General features: G+C 36.9%; 1 protein-coding gene across 1 annotated transcript in view; it reads right to left on the bottom strand.

The window, feature by feature from the left end:
- NKAIN2 (sodium/potassium transporting ATPase interacting 2) overlaps positions 1 to 23201 on the bottom strand; it is a 526876-nt gene that overhangs the window by 272944 nt on the left and 230731 nt on the right. The window contains exon 2 of the mRNA XM_058835423.1: positions 14487 to 14624. Coding sequence (XP_058691406.1) covers positions 14487 to 14624 — 138 coding nt within the window. The remainder of the gene's footprint in view (positions 1 to 14486; positions 14625 to 23201) is intronic.

The following is a 23201-nucleotide window of genomic DNA, read 5'->3' as shown; positions in this document are numbered from 1 at the left end:
ACAAACAAACTAAAAAACAACCAAACAAAAAAATTGCTATTTCATTGGTTTTGTAGAGATAGGAAGGAAAACTTGAGTTCTGAAAACATAACACATGCTGAAAGATGATGAAAAACTATTTTACTTTATCATAGGAACTTGTTTTGCTTGGTATGTCCAGTAAGAAAATTCAACAGAGACACGAAGGCTGATAAGAGGATTAAAAGAAATGGAAAAACAGAAGGCTCACAGAGTTGAAACTTGAAGGAATAATTTTTACAGATAGGTTACTACAGCATGGGTCCATAGGAAGCAGAACTGTGTAGACTCCATTTTTGAGAATGGGAAGTGAGTGGAGAATTTGCACCACAGTGAAGCCCAGGAGAGTAGAGATGGCAAGAGTATCTCATTATTGCCTACATTGAGGATCACAAGATCTAATAAAGTGACCTAAGTTATTGAACGGTGAGGAGAGAACATTCATTAAATTTTGCAACTACTAAATGAAGGTTTTCTATAGAGAAACAGGGCTGAGAGTAATACAGTGTAATTAAGTCCATATTCTATTTATTTGATTTCAAGACAAGAAAATTTTAGTCTCAGGATCACTCTGGTGATACACACTCCTTTAAGGCAATAAAAAATAAAAAATCCTCATGTATTTCAATGAATTTCAATTCAAGTCCTCATTATTTCCAATGCCAGCACTTACTTGGCAGTTCTGCTTCCCAGATGACAGAAAGGGATAAATCTGAGAGTGTCATCATCTCTTCTACCAGTGGAATGAAGATTAGTTTTACTGGAAAGGTAACATTGTATTTAAAATTCCCAGTCATTGTCGTGCATGAACATACTCAACACTTCCCTGACTTAACCAGCTTTTTCAGTTTCTACAGACTCACAGTGATGTGAGTCCTGAGCTTGTGCAGGAATCCTCCTCCTATGCAGATCTTTTAAAATGCAATTGAGTGCAAATCACAGCATATAAGGATCAAAACTTTTTTAACCTCCTTACATGGTCAGTGACTGTTTTCAGACTTTTTGTAACCATAAATAAAACTGGCCATTTTTAGAATATGTTATCCTAGAACTCAAAGATCAAATGGTAAAGTCGGTGTCAATAAAGCCGTCAGAGATTTCTCACACAGAAGCAGAAATGCATTTTAGAAACAGACACATATCACAAAAGGCTGCTCATTCACACTGTGTCTACACCTATGTAAATTTAACAATGACATCTTTATGAGCGAAAAGCACTGTCAATCACCCCAAGACATGCAGACAAACCCATTAATATCAGTAGTAATTAAATTTATTACAAGGGTGAGTCTCTCAAGACAGAAATAGGATCTAATTTTTCTACAGAATTCAGAGCATCAACGTGAAATAAAAAATTGGCTTAACTAGACAACTAAGGTGTAGGACCCACAACCTTTGTACCATTTATGTCACTAAAAATATTTCAAATCTATGGATAGGTATTTCAACATGACTAAAGAGAAAAGAGTGCTTCTTGTTTCACAGAAAGTAGAAGTAGTAACTAGGTAAAACAAAACTCATAAATAAAATCAGTGACAGGCATGTTTTAACATTAAATTTCAAACAGGAATTTGCTCTTCAGGCAGATGCAAAATTAAATATGTAGAGTGCTTAGTGCCATAGGCTACAAATAACTTTTTGGTTTTTACTTACAACAGAAATATTTTGAAGATTACTTTAGACCTGGATTTAAAAAGCCAAACTGAATAAAAGTGAGCTGATACAGTAAATGATGCCAATTTAAAATTCATGATTTTGTTTTCAAATTTATCACCTGTTTAAAGTATTTATCAAAGGACACGTGGCTGTGATGCTTTTGCTTGTTTATGCTTTACTTACACAATGGTATTCTTTAACATTTTTATTATTTTTATTATTTTATTCTTTAAAATTTTTATCCAAGGAACAACATATATGCTCTTCCAAAAGATGGTGATTTGATAATCTTGAAGACTTCTGCAGATATTTCTAACGAGTTCTGCATTTTTCCAGTTGGACAGCAAACCTACCAGCTAAATGTTTAATTTTGTGAGCCATAAATGAAAGCAAAAACACTCACTGGTTTCAGAGCACAATCAGCACAGAATCTTTAACTGGCCTACTTGCTGATAAAAACCAGCATGAAACCCAAAATTATTTATAACTCATTTGCCCAAAACTGATACTGACATCAATGGAAACAGCTGCAGAGTTTTATTTACTTATATAATAAATAAATAGAAATCTAGCAAACAGGATGCTTGGAAATAGTTAAGAAAGTGCAGCTAGAAATTGAGCAGCAGCACTATTGGTAGCTCAAACTGGTATAGGGGGAATCATACCATTTAATTGTAGAACTAAAATGTTACTTTACTAGACTTGTTTAGAAGTAAAATTTATATTGATATGCAAAATTCTGTCCTTAGAGGCATTTATAATTCAAATCTTACCTGCTGAGTTCATAGCACGTAAAATCTTGCTTCACTATGATCTAACCAACATGAATACATGTAGCATTAACATCTCTGCCTAATATACATAATAACCCATAAAACAAAATGCAAATAAATAGTGCCCTTGACAGCTAAATTGTAGAAGTAGGGAGCATTAGGAAATTTTGGAACATGTTTAATAGTGCATTTTACAACTCTACTCATTGTTCATCCTGCCTTTCAGTGTCATTCAGAAAATATATCTGTACTGGTAATGTTCTCACAGCAACAGGAGAAACTTGAAAGAAGTACCATGCCCTGTTTCTTGTGAGGCTTTGGGAGTTGAAAACCATAATGAAAACACCAAAAATTTTAAAAGGTAAGTACAGATGGGAAGAGAAAAACATCTCTGAAGTTCTGAAATTGAGATTTGTGACAAGATTCACAAATTATTTTTTTACAGGTTCTTGTTCAAATGGGGGAAAAAAAGGCCACATTTGGAATATAACTGAGGAAAAGCACCTCCAGCTTCTCTCGGAATTGGAAATGGAGATTTGTAAATGAATAGGGTAGCGTAGTTTTGTGTGATTCTCAATGCACCTTTCTTGTAGCATAACCTCAGGGTGACAATGAAACTCACAAAAAAGAATCAGCCACATTTCCTAGCAAAAAAACCTCTTGAAAAAAATATGAGGGTGGATGCCAGATACTGTCAGGTCATCCTGAGCAGAGATATGAAACAACTATGACTAAAGTCAGCTTCACTCAAATTACTAAGATTGCATAAGCTGTAATCAGTTGGCCAGAAGAACCTGGTTTCAGTACAGTACTGGTAAGCAGTGCTGCTCAGACTTCAATTTAAATTAAAAATAAAAAAATAAAAAATATAAAAAAATAAAAGCAACATTAATTTAAAGCTAAATCTTCATTTTAGCTACATGATGCCACAATGCCACTTCAAATATACATGTATGGATTAGCAATTGAATCAAGGTCAAGAGATTGGAGGGAGACATAGAAGTACAGAAAGAGCTGGAATAGAAAGAGGAGCAGCAGCAGAGCTGCTGTTCTGTGATGGTATTCCACAACAAGCCCAGAGCCAGGAGTCAGCTGCAAAAGAGATGCAGCACAACAGAGGAATGTGAGATTTGAGCAGGTAGTTTGGACTAAAGGCAATGTTTCCTGTTCTTTTCTAATGTATATTTCACTGTGCTATAAGCTGTTAATTAAAATATATTAGTCTTTTGGAAGGAGTGCAGCAAGGGATACCAGTAGCCATTGCAACAGCCACCAAGTTTGACAAAAGAGTTATCACAAAGACAGGTTTGGCCATCAGCAACTTTTCCCTGGCTGAAAGAATGTACCAGCTTTGTCTGGGATAGTTTTCTTCAAAGTAGCTGGTAGGAAACTATGTTTAGAGTTGGTGCTGAAAACAGTGTTCATAATATAAACACTGTTCTTGTTCTTGCTGGGCAGTGCTTGCAGCCTGTCAAGGCCTTTTCTGCCTCTCACCTCACACCACCAGCAGGGAGGCTGGGAGTGCACAAGAAGCTGGGAAGGGACACAGACAGGACAGCCAACCCCAATGATCCTGGGAACATTCCATGCCGTATGACATCATGCTCAGTATATAAAGGGGAGGGAAGGGAGAGGAAGAGAGGAATGTTTGGAGAGATGGCATTTGTCTTCCCAAATAATTGTTAGGCATGATGGAGCCTTGCTTTCCTGGGAATGGCTGAACTCCTGTCTGTACATGGGAAGCAGCAAATGAATTCATTGTTTTGCTTTGTTTACATGTGCAGATTTTGTTAAATCTCTTAAACTCTTCATCACAAACAGCGAGTTTTCTCACTTTCACCCTTTCAATTCTCATCCTGATCCCAGCAGAAGGGAGTGGTTATATGGGGCATAGCTGACAGCTGGGACAGAGAGATACTGTCCAAAGGCTGTTTTATTTATTTAATATTTTTCTCACAGAAGTAATCCACTCTGTTAGGTAACTGTGATTCCAGTCTTTATTCCTAGACTTTATAGAGAGTTTCTGGCATCCCTATGTTTGCTGGATGCACTGAGTGAAACACTGGCTTGTAACTTGAGAAAAATGGATTCACATGATTATCTGTCACAGCCTGTCATCTGATAATGAGAAAACATCTCAGATTTTAATGTTTCAGCTCCCACGTATTAAAGCAGTGTGGGGGAATACTTCCCTACTCCAGCAGCGTGACACAAAGACAGAGACATTAAAAGCTCTGAAGTGGACAGACATAAATGCATGCTATAAACACATAAAAGCTAAAAAGAGCTATAACCTTTTAGACAAGCAAATGTCAGCATAATTGATGTACACCAGCTAGGAAAAAATACTAAATAAACAATACGAAAATCCATAGTAACAAATATAGGAGTAAATCTGGGAAATACAAGGAAACCTGATTATGCTAGATAAAGAAAAATATTCAGCACTGAATTACAGAGGTCATCTCAGAGCAGTGGAAACATTACCTTATCCTTGCTTGATTTTTAATTATGTCTAGCTGGCCAGGGCTATTTGATGCTTAAGAGAATTTTAATGCTTTCCACTGCAGTTTAGGTAGAGGTAGCAAACCCCATGGATTTCATCTCTAATCTTTTCCTCTACATATCTGTTTATCTTCATCAGCTAAGTCATTCATTCTTCATGCTCTTTATAGTATTTCAACTAAAGTGCCAATTAGACATTATTTTAGCACAAAGGGTTGCTAGTTCTTCTAAAGAGAAAAAAACCAATCAAAATGAAGCACAGACTCCACCGCAGAATAAAATGCACTCATTATGGTGACAAAACAGAGGAGTTATTCTAAAGAAACAAAATGAAATGCAGAGGAACTTCATATTTTCAATTTTCCATGGCGAGCTCTCTGGGTTGAATGCAAACAAAATACAATATTTGTTATATGTTATTTTCAGCTCTACATGGAACTTCTCAGTGGTGACTTCCTAGAAAACCATCTTCCTTTTCTGTGGAATGTGAGAGGGAGAGCCATTTTGAATGGCTACTTTTTAAATGTGAATACAGTTCATTGTAAGGGGATAAAAGCTGTAGGAAAGGATGAATGTACCTGAATTCTACACCAGTCAAACCTTTCATGAGAGCAGTAAGTCTGGACTTAAATTAAAATTATCAGTCATTTTCCTGCACTGAACAGGTTCTAAATAAAATTTCCTGGGAACCAAAGCTGCACTTAATTATATGATGCAAATTATAATATTTCATATTCTAATAATCAACATTTTAATCACTTTAAGAAACTTCAAAAAGTATTAGCTAAGTGTCTTTAAAAGGAATTTTTTTTATAATGGAAAACTTAAAAAACACTCTAAAAATTAGGGAAAGTGCATTTCAGTCTGAAAGAAAACAAAACTCCATGCAGAACTACTCAATAATTTCTGTACTGGAGTCTTGTCCAGAGTGTCTTTAATCATATTTTCTGAAAATATATCAAATTTATTTTCAGGAATCAGTGGTTCTAAGAACCTAATAGATTTCATGCTCAAATAAGTAAGAAGAGTATATTGTGTTTTCAAAATGATTGCGTTTTAAAAAGCCTCTTGGAGTCTGGCAGTTTTTTCTTTGCTTTTTAGAGGTCAGTTTTCTGACAGCAGGGAACTCCTGAGAAAGTAATGTCCTACACAAAACTTAGAGGAACTGGAGAATAAGGAGCTCTTATCTGGGAAAAAATCCTTTTTATGTCTTGGCTAGTTCTCTGATCAGCAGGAGTTTTGTGGCTTATTATTTTTTTTTCCCCTTGTGCTTTCCTAGGGCTGGGAGATTAACAGTCTGAATACTCTTGCAAGAATATTTTACACTTTTTAAAGAAAAGCCATCCTTTACATAATTTTCTTTAGATTAATTATTGGTACCCTCACTGCCTTACACCTAAATAAGTCCCAGTGAAGAGAGCAGATGAAAGAAGCCAAACTTAACCCAGACAATTATACAAAAAAAAAACCAAAACCAAACAAACAAACAAAAAAAAAAAACAAAAAAACCCCTCTATCCTAAATAACATGAAAAGTTTAAAATCAAGAGCCAAGAAAAAGACAGAAAATGCAGAGAAATTTACCGTAGACTGTCTTTTTTCATCTACCTCAATACAGTCAAGACAGATGCACTCTGTATAATATTATACTGGAAGTGATTCTTGAACATATTTATTCAAGGCTTAGCTGAATCTCCAGGGCTTAAGAATTTGAAATCCATTGAGATATTTTGCAAGTTATCAAGATATATCTAAAAGGAGATGTCAAAAGACCAGGGTCATCAAATCTGTGACTGACTTTCTGGACTGATTATTAGGTAAAAAAAAAACAACAAACACTTTTGTTTTAAACTTGTATTTAATATTCTACCCAAAACCCAACTGGTAAGCATACAGAAAAAATTACTTTTTGAACACTGGGATACTTAAGCTTTTGTTTGATCAAGTTCTGTATGTCTGTTAGCCATTAGACTAAAAATATGGATTAGTGCTATGACACTGATCAGCCAGCTATTCACAAACTTCTACTCCCTTCACATTCCCCTCCCTACCCTAAAGCAGGTTAGATTCAGTTACAAAAGTAAACTGCTGAGCCTGTCCTTTTAAATATAAATTAAAGTACATTTGAATCCACAACATACTAAAATCTAGTCTTTTAACACAACAGCAGCAGAAGCACTCTATTAAACAGCATACTTCCCCGTGAATCAAAATCTCTTTCAGCATATGTTGTTCAAAGTCCAAAGGGCAGTCTTCTACTTACATCCCTACTGATTTTTCACAGCATCTCCCAGAAGTGAGCAAAATCCTCCAATAAAATAACAGTTAGCCAAGTTTACAAAGGTCATTTGTATGGAGGTAGCTTCAGTAGTAAAAGGACAGACTATATAAAGAATCAAACTCTACTCTTCTTTGGTATCCAAATTGTGTCACTAATCTTTTATGAAAAAATTTAAGAGAAAAAAGCTGCAACAGTTACTTGTTCCAGGTATTTCTGAACATGGAAATATTTCAGAAAACACTGACAAGACCTGAGAAAGGACTACTGAAAAGGTGACCAGAATAAAGAATATTTTTTAAGAAGAGCTTTGACAAACAGCAAGCATTCTTCAACCAAAATATTAAGTATAAATTCTGGAATAAAAAGAATGTTAACATATTAAATGCTTATCATGGAAAATGCTAAGGAGAATTCATGCTGCTATTTATGGCATGGAAAGCATTTAAAAAAATGCCCGGATGCAGAAATTAGTACACCATAAAATACCAGTGTTTCACTAGCATCAGTTTATCTGGCATAAGAAAAATTAAACCATGAATGAAAAAAAAACTAATTCAGGGCTGAGGAGGATTCTCCATCACTGTAAGTCTTGATTCATGTTATGGAGTTTTACCAGTGTCCCAAACATGTTTCTGCAAAGTTTACTAGTGATCTTTTAAGTTTTCTAGTTTTAGTTTGTATTTTTCCTTTGTCCTCATCCTCTTGGTCACAAATTTTGCACTTCAAAGCTATTATTTCCTTCAATGCAATCATATGCTTCATTATAGTTTTAGCAACTTTATTTCTTTGTTTACTTCAGCAGACAAAATGTTTCAGAGAAATGTTTATTGTAGTTAACTATCTCTACCAACTAGCTATATGTGTGCTGTTTCTCCCTTGATTTATCTCCTCTTTAATTTGGGAGTTTATAGGGATCCTAAAACAATATTCTATTCCCTCATCCCTGAAAGTATTCAAAGAAAACTTGTAAATATGGTGCTCAGGGAGATGGCTCAGTGGTGGGTCTGGCCGTGTTAGGCTAATGGTGGGACTCAATGATAACAGAGATTGTTTCCACTCTTAATGATTCTATCATTCATAGGTTTTTCACCAAGAGAAGGATTAGCAAAAAATGTTTTTTCTTTATATTTCCTGAGGCACAGTGACCACTAATACTTTAGTCACTGTTAATTGATGACTAGATATAATTCTGCTTTTAAAAACTCATCTGGTTTTCCTTCAGTTGAAGGAAAACTATTTCCATAACTATTTTGTTAAAATTTCGCCTGAGCATTTGTTCTATTTGGATGTAGGCAGAGCTTTCCAAAATGGCCACTTTAGCGGTTGCTATCACCTCCTTGATCTTGCAGAGTTTGTATTTTCTGAATATTTTTGATTTTTCTGATTGAAAACGTAATGGCAGTGTGCTTATGATACGGCCAATTGAAACTAATGGGTGATGATCTCCACTTTTCCTACCCAAATGTAAGAACATCTCAATACACATGCAGTTCTCAAAAAAAATAGCTGTTTTGTCCTCCCTGTTTAAGGCACATGTGAAGTTTAATTCCTGGAATTCTACTTAATCTAGGGAAATTACTACTCTGTCAACATTATCTTTCATTGCTTATCCCTGAGATACCTCTCTTGTTTAACTTTTTCAGTGGGTAGGTGTATATTTGGATTACTCCTGACATTTTAGTAATTACTTAAGTTTTCAGTGACACAGATTTTTCTACTAACATGGAAATATAACTGTGGTCACCCACTTCCTGGTTGATCTGGCTTGTAAGTACTAAAATATAAATCACCTTGCATCACACTACTTTCAACCTGAGCGAAACAAATAAATCCTGGAAATTTTTACACTGAGAACAGCATGGATAATGAAAAATGTTTCATACTACTGCCATTTCCAGTTTTAAGTGGATTTACTTCAGGCTCATTTAGCTTCCTTTCTACCTCACATTCAGCAAAGACTTTAGTAAATAGAGTGACAGAATATCCTAAAACTTAATCATTCTGTTGCTTGTATTAGTGATAGTTGCAGGAAATAAATTCTGTTTCTTCAAGCCCATTTGTGACAGAAATACAAGTCTAAGGGGCTGGTCTTCTCTGAAATATAGTACATACAACAGCTAACTCTTTGTTACTCAAATTGCAAAGAAATGTGAGTATTGGAAAGAATTAATTCACTAACTAAATACATTGAAATAGAAAAATGAATATATAGGTCTGAACACCTAAACAAGGGACAGAGACAAGACAGGAGTGTTTCATGCATTCATTCCCTCTGTCTTCAGCATGGAGGATGGACCAAAAGGGTCTCAGTGCTCTGAGCTGGAGAACCATGACTGTGAGAATGATCAGCTGCCAATGGATCCTGAACTTTTGTTGCATCTGCTACTCCAGCTGGATCCCTACAAATCTATGGGGCCTGACTGGATTCATCCAGATTCCTCAAATTGCTGATGACACTGCAAAGCCCCCCTGGATGATTTTTGAGTGGTCTTGGGAATCCAGAAAAGTTGACTTCCAGTTGACTGGGAGCTAGCTAATATTGTCCCATTTTTCAAAAGAGCAAGAAGTAGGACCCTGGAAACTACATGTCTGTCAGTCTCACTTCAGTGTCCGGTAAAATCATGGAAGGTATTGTTCTGGAAGGTATTGAAAAATGCTGGGGGACAATGCAGTCATCACTTGCAGCCAGCAGAGCTTCATGAGGGGAAAATCCTGCTTTTTGGGGTTCCAGTTTGAGGTGCAACCATATAGAAGAGACCTTGATCTATTAAAGAACATCCAAAAGGGTGACATGAGATATGGGGAAGGGTCTGGAGCCCATTATGAAGAGGGGATGAGATCACTTGATTTGCTCATCCTAGAAAATAGGAAACTGAAGGGAAAGAGAGATTTCATTTTAGTCTTCAACATCCTCACAAGGGGAAGAGGAGGAACAGGCATTGATCTCTTCTCTCTGGTGACCAGTGACAGGACTTGAGGAAATGGCATAAAGCTGAAACAGGGAAAGTTTAGGCTGGATATCAGAAAAAGGTTTTCCACCCATAGGGTGGCTGAGCACTGGAGCAGACTCCCCAGGGAAGTGGTCACAGCACCAAGCCTGTCTGAGTTCAGGAAGCATTTGGACAGTGCTCTCAAGCACAGTGTGAGTCTTGGGGTGTCTTATGCAGGGCCAGAAGTTTCAGTCATTGAGTTGATCCTGATGAGTTCCTTCCAGCTCAGCACATTCTATGGTTCTAGGATCCTATCAACTACAGAAAAAAACCCATTCCCATTAGTTATCATCCATTATAAACTACTGAATCAAGGAAGAAACTGAAGAATATTATGTGTGCTTGAACAAACTTGAACAAACAAATCATCTTTCTAATGGCACAGTTTGAAACAGAATCAGTATCTTGATTCACAGCCTCCTGTGACAGCCACCAGACAGAGCTACTACTAAAATGTTCAAGGTCATTTACTTAATTGTACTTATAATATTATTGGGCATTAGCTCAAAATGATTATGCAGAAAATTATTGCTTATGTTCCCAAATTATCATTTGCTCTGAAAAGTTGTGTAGAGCAGAGAAGTAATTTCTGTGTCTGTGTGCCTCCTTCTATAAATAAATGTCTACATTTCAGTTGCAACACAGTAAAGTATCATGTAAGTACAAAGAAACTGAAGCACTGAATGGTTTGTCTCAGAATGGAAAAGTTCTTCCTAAGAAAACCTTTTACAGAGAGCAGATTCAGGTAGCAGTCTGACATCACAGACTTCAAAATTTTTTGTCTTGCAGGCTGACGAGAATGCACAATGACCATTCCATTTAATTTCATCATCCTTTTTATTAAATGACTTTACACATATATATGTATATATATATATATTTTCCCTATCAGCCCTTAAAGAAAATGGAAGTAAAACAAGAGGAAGATTTTATTTACTGATCAGGTGAATGAGCACTAGAACAGGTTGCCCAGAGAGGTTGTGGAGTCTCCCTCACTGGAGATATCCAAGAACTGTCTGGATGCAATCCTGTGCCATGTGCTCTAAGATGACCCTGGTTGAGCAGGGAAGTTGGACCAGATGATCCACTGCTGTCCCTTCTAACCTTACCTATTCTGTGGTTCTGTGAAAATATGTTTTATAACAATTTTTGTACTGAGCTTGAGTACACACACTTTCTTGTTATAAATAAAACACTATCTGGAAGATAAATTGAAATATGTCAATAAGGCGTATTAATGCCAGAACTCACTTATTAAGAATAGACATAAGAATATTTTTATTATAAATAATGGTTTTATCTGAAAATTGTTACTCTTAACAAGATTTAGCAAAAAGTCTTCTGAAATGTTTTCTCACCAAAAATCCTTTCCAAATCATTCACCATATGGAGACTGTCCTACTGTCTTTAAAATTCAGAAAGGTAGCCAGAGGCTTTACAATTTCCCATGGCACGATTACAGTTGTTGGATAGTATCCTGGTATGTACATGTGGGAGATGAACTATTGCACATTTTCATACACTAGTTGAAACATTTTTTAAAAAAAGGAAGGTAATAAATTTCAATTTGCAACAGAAATACTCCAAATCTGAATTGGTAGAGTCAGGGGCACTTGTCATATCAGACATTAAGTCAATCCCTCTAGGTGTGCTGAACGATGGACCATGTCTAGTCTTTAGAAAAACATAGATTAAATAAACTGTACTCTCTGGAACCGAATGGTTTGGCAGACTGATGATGCTGCAAGAAGCTCAGACATAAGGTAATTGCCTCTTTCTCCTTTGTTTTGTGTTTTTTTTACATGCATATCGGCAATTACACGTTAAGTAATGTACTACTAATAATCTGACCTTTTCTCCCAGACTTAATGTGACCAGGTATAAGTTTGAAGTGGACCTTTAAAAATCCTTTAATCTCCTGCCATGGGCATGGATATTTTTCTCAAGATTAAGCTTTTCAAAGCCTTATCCAACAAGGCCTTGAACACTTCCCAGGATGGGGCATACACAAACTCTCCGGCTGATCTGTTTCAGTTTCTTGCCATCCTCATAGTAAACATTTTCTTCCTTATGTTCAATCTAACCCTGCCTACTTTCAGTTTAAACCTATTGTTCCTTTTTCTGTCACTACAGGCCCTGGTAGTGATCTACCAAGATCTTCTCTATCTTTCTATATCTTTCTTATAAGTCCTCTTTATATATTGAAAGGCTACAATAGGTTTGCCCAGAGCTTTCTCTTCTGCAGGCTGAGCAATTCCAACTCTCCCAGCCAGTCTCCAGAGGAGAGATGCTGTAACCCACTGACTGTTTTCACGGCTCTCCTCTGGACTTGCTCTAATCGGTCCATGTCTTTTTTGTATTGTGGGCCACAGAGCTCCTCTGTTGCTCCAGATAAATAAAGGATGAATTTTTTATCACTGTCTTCTTATTCAATCAGTCTGTGATAACTGGCACATTCAGGTGTCTTTTATAAACTCAGAGCAAGAGAGCTCAATCTTAGATTATCTCTATCCAAATCAATGATGATGCAGAGAGGCAAACTCACAAAGCCAGATGGGCTATGATGTTGGGGTGAGCTCTAAGAAAGATGTATGTGAAAATTAGTAGGAATTTAAGTTTAAATCTAACTTTTTGCTTAGCTCAGCTATGCATTTTATGCTCAGGCTCTGTTTTATGCCACAGAGTAGTTAGTCTTGGGATGGAACATTTAACCCTTTTTCTTTAATGGATACTTGAATTTTGCAGTTTTATTTTCAAGTCTTTAGTACTGGTCAAAGTACCAGAAATGAAAGGAAACTCCAATTCACATGAATGTCAGTGTTGTAACTTGAGGAAAAACTAAATATTTAAGGCTTTCAATGTACTTTTCAATGTTGATAGTAAATTTTTTTGAATATATTAAATTGTGTGCATGCATAAATGCAATGCACATGTGGATACAAATATTCTGCATGTAGGAGATCACAGAGACAGAAACACAGACACAAATGTTAATGTATTTCTCCAAGCATCACAGTAATGTAATATGGATGGTAGCAGAGGGTTAAAAGCAAAATCTTTCTATATTCTGAGTGACTGCTGGTATATGAGGGAACAGTTAAGAGAGAGAGATTGCAGAAATGGGCACACATTCTGTGGAGTTAACGGAGGCAAGGGGTAATGGCTTATAGACTGAAAGAGTAAACTAAAGAGTAGGTTTAGATTAGATATCAGGAAATCTTCACTGTGAGGCTGGTGAGATACTAGAACACGTTGTCCAGAGAAGTTGTGGATGCCCCATCCCCAGAAGGGTTTAAGACCAGGTTGAAATGGAGTTTAAAGCAATCTGGTCTACTGAAAGGTGCCCCTGCCAGGCTGGAAATCAGGTGGTCTTTAAGGTTCCTTCCAACACAAGACATTCTACTGTTTTAAGATCCCCTTGTCATTCACCTGACATGAAACTATGGTTGTGTATGGGAAAATTTTTCAACTCTTGTGTCTGAAATATATAAAAACTTTATGTGAATTAATAGCCAATTTTGACAGTAATATTGTTAGAAAATCTAACAAAAGGTATTCTGAATTATAGTTTTCAGAGTTGCTGTTACTCTTTCTTTGTAGAAGTAAAAAAGGCAAAAACCCCACAAACCCACAGTATGAAATAAGGATTTAATTAATACTGCATTGTGACAGAGAGTACAGATGTACTACATCTGTCTGTAAGGGGTGGCTGAGTAAGGAAAGAAATGGATTAAAAATATTAATTAGTGTCCAAATCCTTATTTTCATACTGGAACCTTCAGTCCATTATTTCTTACCATGTCATCATACCTCGCTTTCAGGTTGGATTATAAATTCTAGGAGGCATGTACATAACAGATAAGCACTCTAGCAACAGTAGTTAATAAGAATATTGAGTAACTATAATGAACCATGCCTCTGCTGGGGAGGTCCAATATATCTAGGAAAGTCATGGCTAACATTTAGACTAGCTCTAGATTCCCCTAATACTGAAGACATTGTAATTCGTTAAGCAGACTCCACCTGAAAGTTTATATTGTCATGCAGTTAATGATCATATTGACTTTTAACTTCTGTAAAGTGTTACCAGTTGATTATTGCAGGTGTCCCAAAAGCACAGTAAGTAAATGTAAAATGTTACAGAAGAAAATTAAACCAAGATAAGATTTCTATTTGCTCTATGAACGATGCAGTTTGGACCACTTTTCTGTTTGGTTTTTTTTTCACATGCACACAAAGTAAATAAATGAAATTAAATACTCACTCCTGTTATGTAACGAGGTCTATACTGGATGGTTCCAAATAAGCCAAGTATGACTATAATAATGTGTATAAAATTTGCGAGGATGGGTGCCCACTGATAACCAAGGAAGTCAAATATCTGCCTCTCGAGCACAGAAACCTATGATTAAAAAGCAAAAGCATAAATAGATTAGAACAAACCGGAAAACATATATGAAGGTATTTCCCCTTGCCATATCGAAGACAGTAACTCTGAGTTAAAGAAAAAACTTGTCAGCAGTAAAATAAGTTCAGTTTGAAATATTTCCCCCTCTTGTTTTAATGAAAGGTGCACTTCTCACTGGTTACTGAGTTATATTCTACCAAGATACAAAATTGCTCACTAGAATGGTATGTTTGCAGGAGAAGAAACACAAATCACTTCGTTACATACAACAGCAAATGCTACAATGTTTTAAGGTATCAGTGCTAAAAATAAGTGATAGGTTTATGACATCTTCTCAGCTACATTGTTCCATTCACAACACCATCCTTTAGCCTGGTCCTGACTCTTCCAAGACTTCCTAGTATTTTGATTTATCTCTCTTTTCTCTATCCCAACTATTCGGTCAGTGGGCTTTTACCTGTAACTAAATACACACAAATTTTTGACCTGTTTCTACTGATAATGACTCTAGTTTACCTTCTTCTATTGTCACAAACATCAGCTAAAGTATTAACTCCCCCAAGACTGCTAATAAATATTTTAAAAATCGGTTGAGGAACAATCCCAGGCTGATGATTACTGTTAATAAGCAATACCATTCCAAACAGGTAGATCAGATATTAGAAAAAATGCCTTTCTAATAGTAGCAGTAGAAATAATTTCATAATTCCATTAGCAGGTGTCCTTAACTGGTGTTTTGACATGAGGTAAAAATACAGTACTGTAGCCCAAACTGTAGTAGAATGACATGTTTTGACAAAAAATATTTATGTTAATATTAGAAGGCAGTGCAATGGTGAAGTGAATTTAGATCTAGGAGTTTCTTTGACAGCATTCCAACAATTTCACTAACTGGAACGGTGAAATGATGAACTTAATGAAAATGTGAATAATGAAAATAAAATAAAAATATATAATTCTTAATGATAATTAAAATAACAGCAATGTAAACACCACACACACACACCAAAAAAAAAAAAAAAAGAAAAAAAAAAAAAAAGAGAAAGGAAAGAAGAGGAAAAAAAAAAAGAGAAAGAGAAGGAGAGAAGGAAAGACAGACAGGCAGGCAGGCAGAAAGATAGGCAGGCAGAGAGAAAGAGAGAGAAAGAGAGAGGCAGGGAGGGAGGAAGGAAGGCAGGAAGGCAAGAAGGCAGGAAGGCAGGCAGGCAGGCAGGCAGGCAGGAAGGAAGGAAGGAAGGAAGGAAGGAAGGAAGGAAGGAAGGAAGGAAGGAAGGAAGGAAGGAAGGAAGGAAGGAAGGAAGGAAGGAAGGAAGGAAGGAAGGAAGGAAGGAAGGAAGGAAGGAAGGAAGGAAGGAAGGAAGGAAGGAAGGAAGGAAGGAAGGAAGGAAGGAAGGAAGGAAGGAAGGAAGGAAGGAAGGAAGGAAGGAAGGAAGGAAGGAAGGAAGGAAGGAAGGAAGGAAGGAAGGAAGGAAGGAAGGAAGGAAGGAAGGAAGGAAGGAAGGAAGGAAGGAAGGAAGGAAGGAAGGAAGGAAGGAGAGCAGGTGGTCATTTCTTGATTAAAAAGCCAAGAAATTGATTAAATTAAATGACAGGTGTCTATTTACTGAGTTTATGCTATGCTGCGGGTGAACTGAATTAGGTGTATGTGCCAACCACTCTGTTAATTTAAAAAATAACATCTTTTGAGATCAAGTACTAAATGAGTAATTAACCACTGCTCTTGTATGATACATCTATGGGAGAATTTTTAAATTTTCATGCCACAGTCTACCATTATATCAACACTTTTTGAAATTAAGCAAGAAAACTTTTCATTAAAAAACAGCCTACATTTACATCAGCATTGCAAATGTTAAAAGGCTGTTAATTATATACTATGTACTGACATTTGTTGAACTTTGAGATGGAGACTGCCAAAATAATCCTGAGAAAGTTTGTCAGTCATGTAATTTCAAATTTGAGTGTTCAGGTGTCATGTCAAACATTGAATTTCTCTTTTCAACAAAGACCCCTTTCACACAATGCATCCTGCTTATAGCCAGCATTAGTATTTTGACTACCACTATATTTTACATATTTATTGAAAGAAATTCTGTTCCCACATTATCCAAAATCTTTCTGAACTGATTTTTGCTATCCTATCTCTCCCTAGGGAGAGGGAGAAGCCACAGAAGAGTTCCCAGAATCCCAAAACAGGTCTAATGGTGAAAGTGGGATGAAGAAATAAAAGGAAGATCAAGCTGTATTAGGAACTTCATGAAAACTCAGATTGCCTGTGCTAACCTTATCATTAAGAAATATTTCCTTGACTACAGACACAGTAATTTATATTAAAAAAAAAGGCCAACATGTGGCATGAAGCAATTTTATGTAGGTCAGTGTGAAGTCAATTAGGTGTACCAGGAAAAGCCCTGTTACACTTAAGTGCTGTTAAACAGGTAACAAAGGGAAAATGTTCTCTCTGAGCAGAGAGCTCATATTTTCATCAGATAAACAAGGAGTAAATGAGAATAGCAAAGCAAAAGAAAAAAAAGTCTAGACTGTACATGCTTCTAGCTTACTAACTGTAGAGATTCAGCAAGCAAAAAATAATACATGGGAAGATGCAAATCATTCAAAGAGCAGGAGATCATCTAGTTAAGTATGCCAATTATGGAGGAAAATTGCAGCATGGTAGTTAATTGAATAAAAAGTAGAAAATGTCATATCCCTGACATGACTTTTTGTGTAAAAGGAAACTGTGCTGTCATGCATCAAAATGCTTTGTTTTGCTTGTCTTGGTGAAAGATGCAGTTCCACCAAAACTTGTTTATGGGACTGCATTGGATAAATGTTGTTCTGAAAGAACCTTTCCTTTTCACGCACTCATGTAATCCTTGGTTTTTTTCCATTACTAGCAATTCCTTCAGTACCAAGCAACCAATCTCAGATTTTGTGGTCATATTGAACTTGGGGTGAGTAAACACCAAAAAAGCAAGGCACTCAGGGCAGGGGGTAAATACAGAAGAAAAAGTCAAGTCTGCACTGCTTCTGTCCATATCTACCTCTCATTTGCCACAGGCAGAATTGTTATTTTTTCTCATATCACTTCAATAAATCAGATGTGTGTGGGGACTGCTGGATATGTGAAGTGGCAGCTTTCTGGTTGGGTATGCACAGAAGAAATGCTGTGGAAATGCAACTCTTCCTTAGAAGATCACACAAACATGGCAATGGGAATCATGGATTTATCAAATGGAAATTACAGGACAGAATTGATCTTTATTCCCACTTCCTAAAGAAATGAAGGTTGAGAGAAAATAAAACTCATCCACAAACAAACATAAATATAATACAGACTTTCTACATGAGGTACTTTTAGAAAAATCTCATTTGGCCTGTGTTTCTAAAAGGAGAAAAGTGGAAAGTAGGACGAAGTAGTGACAAAGACGATTAAAAATAGCATTATGTAGCTTCCTCCTCTTCCACAGATGTCAGAATCATAAGGGATTTCCTTACATAGCAAGAGAATATATAGATCTGATTTTGAAAGCATTTTATTCCTTTACTTCAAAATTTTTGGTTAAACAACTGCACTTCTTCAAATCATACCTACTAGCCTCAAATGTTTAATGATGTTTCAAGGATATTACAGGGAGAAAGGAAAGAACTAAAAAAGAAATATTAATCTTTAAAGTCAAGGAACTTTCTTTCTTCTTCTTCCTCAGGGGTTGGTACTGGTATTGGCACTTTTAACATTCTTTGTCATTGACATGAGCAGTGGAGTTTCTTGCACCATCAGCAAGTTTGCTGATGACACCAAGCTGTGTGGTGCAGTTGACACACTGGAGGGAAGGGATGTCATACAGAGGGACCTTGGCTGGCTTGAGAGGTCCATTTGTGTGAACCTCATAAAGTTCAACAAGGCCAAGTGCAAGGTCCTCCACCTAGATTCGGGAAATTCCAAGCCCAAATACAGACTGTGCAGAGAATGGATTGAGAGCAGCCCTGGGCAGACAGACTTGGGATTGTTTGTGGACAAGAAGCAAACCACGAGCTGGCAATGTGCACTTGAAGCCCAGAAAGCCAACCCCATCCTAGGCTGCATAAAAAACAGTATGGGCTGCAGGGTGAGGGAAGGGATTCTGTCCTGCTCCTGTTCTCTGGTGAGGCTCCACCTGGAGTGCTGCATCCAGCTCCCACCACAAGAAAGACATAGGCTGGTTGGAACAAGTCCACTAAGGCCACTAAGTTGGTCACAGGGCTGGAAGACCTCTCATATGAACACAGCTGAGAGAGCTGGGAATCTTCAGCCTGGAGAAGAGAAGGCTTCAGGGATGCCTTTTAACAGCCTCCCAGCAGCAAAGAGGGGCTTACAAGCCTGGAGAGGGATTTTTTTAATAAGAACATGCAATGACATGACAAGGGGAAATGGCTTTAATCTGAAAGAGGATAGGTTCAGATTAGATATTAGGAAGAAACTCTTTTCTTGTGAGGGTGGCAAGGCATTGGAAGAGGTTGCCCAGAACTGTCAGGAACTCAGTCTCTGGAGCTCAAGGATGGGACTGGATGGGGCTTTCAGAAATGTGGTCTAGTGCAAGGTCTTCCTGCCCATGATAGGATGGATGCCCAAAAATGGATGGTTTGGATGAAAACATATCATATGGTTAGAAAACGAAAATATATTTTAATTCAACTCCCCTCTAATAATGCAGTGAACTCAGAATGTAGGGTTATGGACAGTCAGGTTCTAATGCTAAAAATTAAGCACCCACCACACAAGACCACATTGTCTTCTTAGGGAGATTATTTGATGTATTCACTGATAAAATTTCAGAAGACTTTAAATAAAGTCAACCATTTTACTAATGTATTATTTTTTTTCCAGACTCCTGATAACTGTTGTAAAAATAAATACAAAATAAAATGAACCCATATACTGTTAAATTGGCATAGCTCAAAAACTATTTCCAGATTCTTGTCAAAGGCTGGTTGTTAATAGATTAACAGTGTTACTGACCTTGAGGGATCTATGAATTGAATTTCCAGAGGAAAATGAAAAACATTTGGAGATAATTCTTAAAGTATATGATTGGACTAGAATTTAAGACAGGAACCACAAAGGAGAAACCAGTCAAAAGATGATTTATAACACAAACTCTAAAATGGAAAATGACTAAGTGCCTTTGCTCAGAAAGGTCCTTGAGAAAAAACTCAACCACGACTACTTTACAATGATACAGAATCTAGACTTTGCACTGATATAAATTAAAGTGCACCTAGGCAGACACACACAAGAGGATGTGCACAGTCCCTGCCAGCCAAGGTCCTTGGACAGCAAACACAGCACATGGGCACTCAGCACACCAGGGCTGGGGCAGGGTCACACAACTGGCTGAGTGGTGGTAACAGGGTCTCAGAAAACTCCAAGGGAGGAAGAGTATTAGCTTAAATGACAGTGCAGGGGAATTAAACAACCGTGGTTTATATCATTGATTGGTGCACATTAAGAATGAGCTAAAGAAATTAAGCTCTAATCACTAACTCATTAAGACCCCTCAGCAAAAGTGTGTTGTATCAGATGCCCACATCTAATAATTCTCTTCTGCTTTTAAGTTAGCTTTTAAGTTTTTAATGACTTTCAGTTCTTGCTCTATGGTATAGAAAATTAAAAAGAGTCAAATAAATACAAGTATTTTTGGGCCTTTAGCTTATGAATGATTTCTAATGCTGAAGCCTGCCTGGATGACTACAATATCCCCAGCTAACACTTCTCCAGCACTTCCATCATTTTGAGACAGAGTGCATTTATTTGTGCCATTCCTTAGAGAGGTTCATTTAATTTTTCATCAAAATTTCAGATAGTATCCTGAGATAGAGGGCCCAGTTACTCAGAAAATTCTCTACAGTCACCCAGCAGAAAAACAGATTAATATTTTGAAAGTCAAATCTACACAAAGTACACATACCCATCTGGATGTGTGCATGTGCATGTGAGTCAGGTCTTTTACTGCAAGACAGCAGAGTAAATAAAAACAATTTTTTTCTTTTTTTGGTAAGAAAAAAAGACATCATTAAAGTGAAGTCCTGTGAAGAGCTGCAGACACAATGTTTTTCTCGGCATGTCTAATGTATACCATCAAAACCATGTCAAGACAAGGTAATTTAAGTCAAAATCAAGAAGGAATTAGTTTTCACTTGTCCATTCGTTCCTCAGAGGAATCAGATATAAAATACTAAGCCACCATGCTTAATCCGTATGACGTTGCTGAGAGAAGGAATAGCTCTTCACCACACTTGATAAGAAGGTAATCATAGTTTTTAAAAATCCTGTGCAGGACCACATTCCTGCATCGTATTGTGTATAAGTGGATTTCCACTGTGACCTACTGAGGACAACAAACCTCTCCATATGTACAGAGTGCATTCTTAATCTCAATTGCTGCCTTCCCTAACTGAGCATGGAATAATAAAAAAATGGCGAGTACAAGTTTTCTATAGTAGGTTTGCTGTTGTGTAGTAGCGAGAAGCATATCTACACAGCATTGTAGAGGTAATTGTGCCTCAAATGGCTATAGTTTTTACTGTACCAAATTCACTTTTGCTAATGTTTAAAACAACAAAAATCCAGCATTTGTGAAGTACATTAGATTTCAATACTCTTGAAAGCAACAGAGCATTCCAGTTCATTTGTTTCTACGTTTTGCATACAATTGCACACTCAATCCCAATGACTTGCTTAGATGGGTTAGAGCCTTAAGTTCATGCCACAATTTAGATCACAAATATTAAAATAAGGGTGCAGCAAATTATGTGTGTCTGTGCATATGTGTATGCTCTAAGACAGTAGAGTTTCTTGCTTCTGGCTGGCCACCAGTAGCAAGACATGGAGATATGTATGAACACATCCCTTTGCGTGTCTGAAAGAAAACCTTAAAAATCCATCTCATGTAAACTCTTCTACCCATTAGAGTATCAAAAAGTCTCATAGTACAGGATGTGGTTCAGCTACAGGATGAAATTTAGCAACAGGTACTAAAAGTTTTAATACCTGTAACCTATTTTATTTCCTGTTCATGAACACTTTTAATAACAATTTGCACATTATTTAATAAGACATATTTGCACTCCACCAAACTCTGGGAGAGGTGCATAAAAGTGGTTTGCTCTCAAACTGACAAATTGGGTCAAGTTATGAGGTTTTTTTACCTTAAAATAAAGATAATGTTATAGCACAAAACACTCAGCTGCCAAGTGCCAGCAAGGAGGTGTAACAAGGTTAGATGTGACTGTGGCCAAAGGAGGGATCGTGACAGATGGGTTAGTGACCACCAGTGGGAATTAAACACTGCCAACATAGGAGTTTCCTTCCATCTCTTTGGCTGACCCTTACTTCTCCCTCCATCTCTCTCTCTCTTAATCTTTCTCTCCCCTGTTCACATCCTTCTAGCAACAACATCGAAGCACTGGTGTGGATGCTAAATGCAAAAAGCAAGCAGGGAACACAGAGCCTGTGCGAAACTAAGTCACACAATCTTCTCAGTCTGGCCGGAGAAAGTATAAGGAAGAACCCCAACAGTCCTTGGAGAAAGACAACAAGCTTTGCAGGTGTTGTTTAGGATCCTTGTTATTTACTTCCAAGAAACAGTCAAGGGGTGGTGCTTCACTTGACCAATGATGGTGATATGTTGGTTTAATGACCAATGAGAATTTTACCTCTCGGACCTTCTCAGACCTGTCTATAAATAAAGAGCAAGGGTAAAAAACTTTGCTCTCTTGTACAACCCATCAGAGAGTCTGTGTTGCACTGCCTCGCTGTTCCTAATATAGTGCGACACACTGGCACCCACACCTTGCTTTAGGGTTGCAGAATTCATTTTTACCGACACTGCTGAGAAATCTTGAATCAATTCTAAATGTAAAATTTGTTTTGAATTAAGATTTAATAATAATTTATAATTGAATAGTCTGAATTGGCCTGCAGTAAAGCCTGAAGGCAAAATCAAGCATTCAGAGATAATTCAGAAAGATTAGCCTTATCAAATATTTTCAAATTGTTTCTGTCTTTATGGAGATATTTAACAATAAAATAGGTCTTGGTTTCATTTAAAAAGATACAACTAGTTTCTACACACTGGTTCATATTATATTATATTACATTTGTAAACTGAAGAAAGATGTGATAATGCTGTCATGGAATTTACAGAAGAAAGTATCTCAGGTATCTTCAGGTATTGAACCTATCTTCTGTGTAAAATTCTCAGTCCAGAACAAACTCTGGATTAATACCTGAAAAAAGAATTAGCCTATAACAACAGCAAAAATTAGTCTCTATTTCTCAGCAGGAAAGGCACACCTGTAAGAAACCTCATTAGCCAAATTATTTTGAGTGGAGTTGGCAGGAATCACTCATTATCTCCTCAGGACGGAGTCTCATAATAATAGGAACCAGGCATTTAGTGTCAGAGGACTCCATCAAGTGAAAATAGCCAATCTAGGGTCACCAGTCATTGTGTCCTGGTGATTTTATTTGTATGCAGGCATATAAGTGTCCACAAAGCAACATGGGGAGAGAATGACAAGTAGTCTGTG

The sequence above is a fragment of the Poecile atricapillus genome, chromosome 3 (genome assembly GCF_030490865.1).
Source record: "Poecile atricapillus isolate bPoeAtr1 chromosome 3, bPoeAtr1.hap1, whole genome shotgun sequence".
Classification (NCBI taxonomy): domain Eukaryota; kingdom Metazoa; phylum Chordata; class Aves; order Passeriformes; family Paridae; genus Poecile; species Poecile atricapillus.
The sequence above is the reverse complement of the archived record's forward strand: the minus strand, read 5'-3'. Positions and strand labels throughout refer to the sequence as shown.